The sequence below is a fragment of the Zingiber officinale genome, chromosome 1B (assembly GCF_018446385.1).
Source record: "Zingiber officinale cultivar Zhangliang chromosome 1B, Zo_v1.1, whole genome shotgun sequence".
In the NCBI taxonomy this organism is placed as follows: Eukaryota; Viridiplantae; Streptophyta; class Magnoliopsida; order Zingiberales; family Zingiberaceae; genus Zingiber; species Zingiber officinale.
In genome coordinates, this window is record NC_055986.1 from 165,048,742 (window position 1) to 165,059,017 (window position 10,276).

General features: G+C 37.4%; 2 protein-coding genes across 2 annotated transcripts in view; both read right to left on the bottom strand.

Moving 5' to 3' along the window:
- Positions 1-813: 813 nt before the first annotated feature.
- Positions 814-1,680, bottom strand: LOC122017631 (dof zinc finger protein DOF3.1-like). Its single transcript, XM_042575331.1, has one exon. The coding sequence runs from the start codon at positions 1,637-1,639 to the stop codon at positions 1,079-1,081; it is 561 nt and encodes a 186-aa protein (XP_042431265.1). The 5' UTR covers positions 1,640-1,680; the 3' UTR covers positions 814-1,078.
- A 521-nt stretch (positions 1,681-2,201) lies between these two features.
- LOC121988821 (bifunctional L-3-cyanoalanine synthase/cysteine synthase D2-like) overlaps positions 2,202-10,276 on the bottom strand; it is a 9,016-nt gene continuing 941 nt past the window's right edge. The window contains exons 2-7 of the mRNA XM_042542503.1: positions 8,542-8,669; positions 4,152-4,354; positions 3,509-3,634; positions 2,893-3,051; positions 2,576-2,769; positions 2,202-2,488 (exon numbers count right to left, since the gene is read on the bottom strand). Of these exons, the coding sequence (XP_042398437.1) occupies positions 2,363-2,488; positions 2,576-2,769; positions 2,893-3,051; positions 3,509-3,634; positions 4,152-4,354; positions 8,542-8,669 (936 nt within the window). The 3' untranslated portion in view covers positions 2,202-2,362. The remainder of the gene's footprint in view (positions 2,489-2,575; positions 2,770-2,892; positions 3,052-3,508; positions 3,635-4,151; positions 4,355-8,541; positions 8,670-10,276) is intronic.

Consider the following 10,276-nt stretch of genomic DNA (forward strand, 5'->3'; position numbering starts at 1 on the left):
TAGTGCTCCATTTATATATAAAGATAAAAAGCAACTACAAATTAATTATTTATAACCTTTAAATAAAAAATGACTACCAATCAATTATAACAAACTTAATTATATTATTCATTTTATAGCAAACTCAAACATAATAATAAATCAATTTATAATATCATGACATTCCCAAATATTAGTCATAATTTTCAGATAATTTAAAAAATTCAAATAATTTCAAATAAAATCATAACTAAAAATCTAAAATTACATATAATTTGCCACTTACAAATAAAAGAAACTGACTACCTACTCGTAAAACCTAGTGCTGAAACTTGAAATAATGATTTTTTTTAGTGCTGAAACTTGAAATAATGAAATAAAAAAAGACTTAAAAAGGAACAAATATGCAAATTGAAAATGTAAATGCAGTCGGCATTGTCTACTTATGTCTGGGAAGAATGTAAATTGAAAGAAAAAACAATGGAAAATTTTAAAATTTACTGTGGCGACTGTAACTGAGAAAAGGGTTGCAAAATAAAACCCAATTACTAAACTGGAAAAAGGAACAGAAAGGGAGATGACCCTAGACTCATGATATTGAATGGCTTGAAAAACAAAACCTAGCTGAGCGACTCCTATTGTTGTTATGAGACTGCTTTCTACAATTCTCTGCTCCTCAATGTGTCGAACGTTGTCATTTAGTGACTAGGGTGGGGCTTCGTTTATGATCGACTGGGCTGTTTTCAATTGGGTTGGCTTATTCATAGTGGAAAATGGGATGAAATCTACCTTTTGACCATCTCACGAAAGCACAAGATTTCCAAGTTCGTCAGAATAGAATCATACAATCTGGTAACTGTAAACTACGATAGCATTAAAGTATGCACAAGTCAACCTTAATCACTAAAACTACCAAGCTCATCCACTATCTTATAGTTAAACATGAGACCTGGAGCTCAGAAACAAACAATAAGGCAGCCTACAAGTTATTTCCAGCTCCACGTCGCCAGATTCTCAATACCAGAAACAGTTTAGTAATCGGTAGCCAAAAATCTGGATCGAACCTTCATCTTTCTGTGCTCAACTTGAAGCCGTTAGCTCACTGCAAACTGGAAGTAGGATTGTAGTAGATGGAGGCATTAGGCCATGCTCCATCCCAGAACTCAGAATAGTAGTTTAACAGCGTCGCCGGCGCTGCCCAGCTCTCGAAGCCGGCGTTGCCATGTGGACTCTGTAACTCCAGTCCATGAGCACCAACTGCGGAGGTGCTCACGTAGTTTGGGACGCCGAGCAGCGAGCTGAAGCTTGCAGTACTACCAATGAGCCGCGAGTCGACGTCGAGCGACGGGTAGAGGATGGAGACCGGTTCGGGCTTCGCTAGGTGGCGGCGCTTGGAGTCGGGAACATGGGCGGAGGGAGAGAAGGAGGCGGTGGGGCGTTTGGCGTTCTTGCGAGTGCCGCCTCCGATGGGGACGTTGCGGAGGACGCCGCCTTTGGTCCAGTAGCGCTGGCAGCTCTTGCAGAAGTGGCGCGGCTGCGAGAGGTTGTAGTTGTTGTAGTAGCAGAACTTGGTGTCCGTGGACTCGCACCGCGGGCACCGCAGGTTCAACTCTGGCTCTGTAACCGGCGGCGGAAAGCCCTTCGCCGGGTTCCGCAACATCGCGGCAGTGGCGGATTTGGATCGGAGCTTTATCACCAAAATCTGATCTTGGAAGAGTTTTGTAGGGGTTTGTGTTCGTAGCGGGGGGAGTCGTAGGCCTGCCACGTAGCTACGGCCTAGTGGCAATTAGTGTCGGAAACGGTGGCAACTGCGTGGCGTCCCGAGAGATTTCGGCTCGAGGGCCGACGCGATTCGATCACGAAACAGAACGGCCACGTCCCGCCGTCCCGTGAGGCGGCGACGTGGGAGAAGTATGCGGCGAACGGACGGCGCGGATCCAGGACAGGGCGCCCCGTTGCCGTCGGTTTCACTCTGCTCCGTGATTTGGCGCCACGTCGGGCATTCGTGGTAAGTCTCGTGACCTTTAAAATGATCCCCGCATAAATTGAAATACATTCAAAAATAAATTTTAAATATTTGCTTCAGTTGATTAAATTTATTTTTTTTTAAAAAAAAATCCAACCAAATAAGGCCTTCTGCAAGAGTGAGACTGGGTCTATTAGATAGATAGAACAAGTAATTTTAAGAAAGAATTAGTTTCAAGTCATCAAATGAAACGAGATACTTAATCAAATTCTTATAAAGAGTTTAATAAATTGTTATACAAATTGTCATTCGAGACTTATTAAGCATTCATTACACAATTCAAGTAGTTTAGTTCCAGGAACAAGTGACGTGGAACGTAAAGATATCCTTATTGACGTGGGAATGGTTCATTTTCTCTTAAAAGGCCATATTCATGCATTCCTCCCTTACGCTCTCAAACAATTTGCTGCTCAAATATCTTTCCCCACCACTCGGGAAAATTGTGACGATCATCTTCCCTTCATTTTCTTGCTTGCTTGCAATCTGCACTAACAATCACAATAATGAGCAACTAGAAAATCAAAGAAACAGACAAAAAATTTCATGCCAAAAAACAACAACAGAACTCACCTTTAGGCATGCAGCTAAATTGGCACCTGAAGAAATACCAACAAGCAACCCTTCGTCAGTTGCCAATCTTCTCGCTTGGGTCATTGCCTCCTCGCTGGACACTGTGACGACCTCGTCGATGCAAGTCGTATCCAGATTTTCTGGAATAACGCCTGGACCTACCCCCTGAATATAATGTTTACCCGGCTCACCACCTTGTTCGGAAAACAAATCATAGTCAGTATGTATAACTCCAAATCATAAGGGAGTTAAAGGTGGATAAACAAGAATATGATGTCAATCTTCTTGGATGCTGATACCCTGTAACATAGATGTACCTGAAACAACTGCACTCTCCACAGGCTCAACACAAACTATTTTCACATTTGGGTTTTTCATCTTGAGATACCTTGCAATGCCAGTTAGGGTGCCTCCTGAGCCTGGAGCTGTTACAAAAATATCTACCTTCCCTGCTGTATCTTTCCATATTTCAGGTCCTGGAAGTTGAGAACAAAGAGATTCTATCAAAATATGAAATAAGAGACACACATGAGGAAAATTTATCGTCCTGTTTGGTTGGGACTTGTTTTTCACTCAGTTTCAGCCTTTTAGTTTTCATATAAAAGAAAAATAGTTTTTGAAACCAATAAGATCTTGAAATGTGAAACAAAAGACTGATGCAATGATAAAAAATACTGTAAGGTGATCTACTGTTAGCAAAGCAATTCAGGAAAGATTATTGTATAAAAACTCTGAAAAAGGTATCATGGTAAAGGTGAAAGTATATTGTTAAGGTTCTAGGAAGATTTGGGCCTTCATCAGCTAATCTATTTCAAGAGATACTTTAAATGACGAAAAGGCGGTAGGTATCTCTTATCTCAAGGCTCTTTGTTAGAAAATTTGAGCGCACAGAAACCAGACGTGTGCAAGTAACTATTGTCCAGAAAGTCATACCAGTGCCCCTGAAGTGAGCTTCAGGATTTGCCAGGTTTGTAAACTGATCGATTTCATAGACATCCGGAATGCTTTCCTTTAGTTTGTTCACACGATCAATCATTCCCTGAATGCCTAATTCAGGATCTGAAAGGAAAGCAGGCATTTAAAACAATCAAGCTATGTGCATAGAATATAATCAACAATATTTATGCTATGATGGCGAGTGACAAAATTTTTGAAGCAATAGAAAGCATTTGAAAAATATGTCTTAGCAGTTAAGAAGATAGAATCCTGATTAGTTCCTAAAACTGTGAGAAACTCTTCACTAGATGTTCTCATCTTCATATTGCAATACAAAATATCTGAGGCTTGACTATCAGAAGCTTACTAAAAATTTACATGCATGGTTTGAAAATTGTATGTCAGTTTTGGAGCCTTGAAATGAATTTCATGATCAGACAAATTTTATAGTCTATCGTTAGGTATCGTTTTGACCAACTTCCTAGGTCATGACAAAAGAGTAGGATAATGATATTGAGCAAGGAAAATCATTCACAGTTCATGGTGCTAGAAAATAACATACCGCAAGAAAAAATTATATAAAAGTGGAATTGCAATAAGAGTAATTGTTACTAATTAAAATAAGGCAAAAAGCAATTACCAGTCAGTGATATTTCAGCTCCCAAATATCTCAATAGAATTAGTTTCTCCAATGAGTATTTGGCTGGCACCACTGCAATGAATTTGTAACCTTTTCCGATAGCTGTGCACATCAAACCAATTCCAAGATTTCCACTTGTAGCCGCCAATAATGTACTAACACCTGGAGTTAGAAGGCCCTTTTCCTCTGCATCTTCTATCATTCTAGAGAATGCATACAGACAATGAGGAAACAATTTGAAAAATGATAACTTTTAAATAAGAAGAATACTCTAGTGTAATATAGGAACCATAAAAATCTTATCAGCTTAATTAACAAGAATATCCTTGTTAGCTTAATTAACAAGACCTTGAAGATGCAGGCTGTTAAATAACCACTAGTTTGGAACCAATTCCCAAAAGGAAAAGAATTTCAATGAATGATATAAGAATTTGAAGTAAAATAATTGCTTTCTCGGAGAAATAAGAAATGGGAGTCCTATCATGATATTTACAAAATCACACTTAATGCTGTATTTTGGAAGTATTGATTAATTAGTTCACCATGGACACAAAGGTATGCAACTGTGAGAAGGGAATCTGGAAATACAAGTACAACAGCTCCTCATGGGATTAAAAAGCCAATATTCCTATACAACAACAACAACCAAGCCTTTTCCCACTAGGTGGGGTCGGCTGTATGAATACTTTTACGCCATTGAGCTCTATCTCCTATTATATCATCATCTATATTTAAATAAATTTTATCTTGTTTTATTGTTGCTAACCAAGTCTTTTTTGGTCTTCCTCTTCCTCGTTTGATATGCATGTTTATCATAGTTTCACATCGCCTAACTGGAGCATTTATTGGTCGTCTAAGTACATGTCCGTACCATCTTAAACGTGTCTCTCGGAGTTTTTCCTCAATAGATGCAACTCCGACTTTCTCTCTAATGCTCTCATTTCTTATTTTGTCCATCTTCGTATGCCCACACATCCACCTTAACATCCTCATCTCTGCAACTCTCATCTTCTGCTCGTGTGCTCGAGTCATAGCCCAACATTCAGCTTCATATAACATAGCAGGTCTAACTGCGATTTTATAGAACTTACCTTTAAGTTTAAGAGGTACTTTACGGTCACATAAAACACTCGATGCTCCCCTCCATTTCACTCATCCTGCTTGTATTCTATGTAAGACATCTTTCTCAATCCCTCCATCGTTTTATAAAAATGATCCTAAATATTTAAATCGTTCGATTCCAGACAACTCGTCCTCTCCTATCTTAACAATTATTTTATTACTTCTAATATTACTAAACTTAAATTCTATATATTCTGTCTTTAATCTACTAACCTTAAAACCTTTACCTTCTAGTATTTCCCTCCAAGATTCTAATTTAACTTTTACTCCTTCACGTGTCTCATCTACCAAAATAATATCATCTGCAAACAACATGCACCACGATACTGTGTCTTGAATGTGTGCAGTGAGTTCGTCCATAATTAGTGTAAAAAGATAGGGACTTAGAGTTGATCCTTGATGTAACTCTATCTTTATTGGAAATGCTTCAGTTACTCCGCCTGAAGTCTTTACTCTGATTGTTACATCCTCATACATATCCTTAATTAGTTCAATATATGTTACGCTAACACCTCTCTTTTCTAAAATTCTCCATATAATTTCTCTTGGGACTCTATCATACGCATTTTCTAAGTCAATGAATACCATGTGTAGATCTTGTTTTTGCTCCCGATATTTTTCAATTAATTGTCTAAGAAGATGTATAGCTTCCAGGCATGAACCCAAATTGATTTTCACACCGTGGTCTTCTTCCTTAATCTTTTTCTATTATTTTTCTCAAAGTTTCATAGTATGACTCATTAATTTAATACCCTATAGTTTGCATAATTTTGTACGTCTCCCTTATTCTTATATAAGGGAACTAAAGTACTTATCCTCCATTGATCAGACATTTTTTTCGTTTTCAATATCATGTTAAATAATTTTGTAAGTCATTCAATACCTTGTTTCCCTAAGCACTTCCATACCTCTATCGGAATATCATCTGGTCCAACGACTTTTCCATCATGCATCTCATTTAAAGTTTGTTTTACTTCTGAAGTTTGAATTCTACGATAAAAATTAAAATTTCGATGCTCATTTGACCTAATTAAATTACCCAAGTTAAGTTGGTCTCCTAAACCTTCATTAAAAAGTTGATGAAAATACCTCTTCCATAGCTCTTTTATTTCTCCATCGCTTACTAATACCCTATTACATTCATCTTTAATACATTTTATTTGGCTAAGATCTCTTGTTTTTCTTTCTCTCACTTTAGCTATTCTATAAATGTCTCTTTCCCCTTCTTTTATATCCAATTTTTGATATAACCGTTCAAAAGTTTCATTTTTTGCTTCACTCACCACTTTCTTAGCTTCTTTCTTGGCTATTGTATATTTTTTTAAGTTTTCCTCATTCTTACAAATATATAATTCCTTATAAGCTATTCGTTTTTCCTTCACTTTCTCTTACTTTCTCATTCCACCACCAAGATTCTTTACTTAGCGGTGCATGCCCCTTTGACTCACCGAGGACACTCTTAGCTACTATTTTCAACTTTGATACCATCTTATCCCATGTTGTATTAGAGTCATCGTATATTTCACCTAATGCTTGTACTTCTACCTTCTCCTTAAATATATGTTGCTTCCCATCCTTTAACTTCCACCACTTAATTCTAGGAATTGTATATATTTTCTTTCTATTGATACTATGGTTTAAAATTTCGACCCGTGCCGAGGTTTCTTTCTCAGACCGGAACGATACCTTTCTATCTTATCCTTCCTACCCATAAGTTTCAGATTTATTATTTATCTATTGCAATTTTAAGATAACTATGTTCTTCTCTTTTCTTAAAAAACGTATTAGCTAATATAAGGTCATATGCTATCGCAAAATCTAATATAGTTTTCCCTTCCTCATTCCTCGTTCCAAACCCATAACTCCCATGTACTCTCTCATATTCCTCATTTTTCACTCTGACATGTCTATTTAGATCACCTCCTATTAAAATCCTTTCATTTGATGAAATATTTTGTAATATTTCATCTAAGTCATCCCAAAACCTTGATTTGGTAGCTTCATCTAATCCTACTTGTGGTGCATATACGCTAATTATGTTCATAGTTTCTTTCGCCACTATTATCTTAAGGGCTATAATTCTATCCCCTTTTCTAACTACTCCTACAACTTCATCCTTTAACCTTTAACAAACTATCTACAATAATACCCACTCCATTTCTTGTTTTACTCTTTCCAGTGTACCATAACTTAAAACCCGTGTTCTCTATCATCTTTGCCTTCTCACCTGTCCATTTTGTCTCTTGTACACGCAAAATATTAATTTTTCTCCTAATCATCATATCTACTACCTCCATTGATTTACCAGTGAGAGTTCCTATGTTCCAAGTTCCAAATCTTAGATTATTAGTTTCCTATCATATTTGTTTTTATCTAACCTATGGTGTGAAGACTCTTGCCTATTTAACACTACACTCAAGTTCTCATGGAGATGTAGCGGTCCTTGCTGAGACGTTACAGTCGGACCCTGTAACGCGAACTCTTGCATATTTATCACTACACCCGAGTTCTGGAGATGTAGCGGTCCTTGCCGAGACGTTACAGTCGGACCCTGCAACGCGTTCCTTCCGGGGAACAACCTAGCATTAGCACAATAGTTTAATGGATTCATTCATAAAATATTTACCATAGTTTGACGCTGGCTGACAACCTAACGCAACCCTCCTCCTTTATCCGGGCTTGGGACCGGCCATGACCGGCCAATATTCCTATCCAGTTCATAATTCAGTGACTTCAAAATTCAAGCCAAAACTGTTGAGTCTGAATTCCAATTCATGATTTTAAGAAGAAATCTGTGTGACATTTTGGCAAATGTATCAGAAATTCAAACATACACATTAGGTTTTACAAACTGGAGAATTGACATGCAAGATTTGCTGCTTCAAATTACCATATTCTTTTATTTGGTTGGGAATAGTGTGTGTCGGATATGACTGTTTCTAGGAGTTTTTACATGACCAATAGGGCTGTTGAGGGTCCACTTGAATTGTTGGTTTTGTAGCTATTCCTACGTGGTAAGGCAATTTCCGATTTTCCGGGTAAGCAACTTTAAATCATGTGTAAAAATAACAAGCAAGCTAAAAAGAAATACACGATATCCATATAACCTATAAAAAATAACCATTTGGCAAGGAGAAAAGGCTACGCTGAGAATTTGAAAATAGCATCATTCCTCTTAGACAATAATCAATCAAGCATAAGATTATGTTCTTGCAAATTGGCAGAATCTGTACATAGAAATGAATAAGATTTGTTGGTGACAAACAACCTGAGAGCACTACGGTCTTTTACAGATGAGAGGGGTTGATATGTTTCCATCTTCCCAATCAACCGAACATTTAGTCCCTCTTTGGCGACAATCCGTTTTAGTTCGATAAGCGGTGTCCAACCTATGAGCTGAATGAATTGACACATAATTTATTTTCTTGCCAACTTGAATAATAATTACCAAGGCATGTTGGCTAATCCTTTTAGAAATATAAATGCATAGAATGAGACTAATGAAATTTCATGAACCTCAGAGAAAAATATGACAGTCTATCCAGAACAGAGGCAACCTTAAATTACTTGGAAAACAAAACAAAACAAGAGAACTTTAAGAACAAAGATACTATTAAGTAGATGTGCAATAATATAACATGTAACTAATAGATGGATATTTGTCTTCCTTTTCTATTGAGAAGATAGACATTTATCTTTGTGGGATCATTCTCATTTCAAGTTAGATATAAACAAAACATATACTTTTTGGAATGTTCTTTTTTTTTTTTTTTGTATATTTACAATTAATGAATCAACACAAGAGAACATGAGTAAAGCGATCATGAAAAATTTGTTCTCTTTCAGCATTGAATTCTCAAAATTCCAGGAGAAAACAAATTGTCATAGTCATTTAAGATGCAAGTTATCATGTGTATTCTTATGAATGAGTTGATGTTGTCCCCTCGGATGGGTTTAGTGGCTAGCGCATGAGGTGTTGTCACAATGAGGTCTAGGGTTCGAATCTCGACAAAGCCGAGATAAATACCTCCCTTATGTGCTAGTCACTATTCCAAAGGCTAGTAGCCGTCCGTGATTTACCTCCTCCGTGTTCGTCCTGGAACGGGTTGGCGGGGGCACTGTGGGCGAGCGTATTCGCCTTTTGCCACAATGAATGAGTTGATGTTATTCAAACCACCCGTTTAGTGCATTACAATGAAAATTGTTAGGAGTAATTTGGAAATTATCAAGTCTTTCTTACCTTCCACTAGATAGTTCCCCCCTCTAACTAATCTTATATTTATTATTTTTTTAAAAAAAATATTGAACCAGGTAACACCGAACCTGAGGCGACCGGCTTGGCCCCACGAAAGTTTTGAACTAGCTACCAGGGTAAATCGGGAAGCGCTTACGGTGGGCAACCCAGAAGCCCAGCATCCCGTGGTTACGCACTCCATTTGAAGGAAAAATCCCTGCAAATGCGATGTAGCTAGGGATCGAACCGCGGATGCCTGAGTGACAACTTGCCACTCTTCTGCTGCAGTGTAGCCCGGGACTTATATTTATTATTTTAGACTCTAGAGTATGTAGTATTTATAATTAGGTCTCTAACACTTAATTCAAGATCAACTTGATTCGAAAATATTATGAGAATCTTATTTTTACAGATATATTCAATTCTAGAATCCTTGGTTAGCAAATTTGCTAATTGATCACTAGAGTTGACTGCTTAGTTGGGAATTTAATATGATTACACCTTTTATCTAATGAAATAACAATCAACCTCTATGTATCTATCTTTTCTTGAAATATTGCATAAACGGTCATATGCATTACAACTTGATTGTCACAATACAACTCCGTTGGCCCTTTGGGAGTATGAACCAACTTTGTCATTAGTTGTTCGATCAAGATGAACGTATATGTCACTAGGGTTATAGTTGTATACCTTTGCACTCGACCTAACTAGGAAAGTCATCTTCTTTTAGGAAATTGAATATTTTCCTAGAAGCCTACTAGGATCC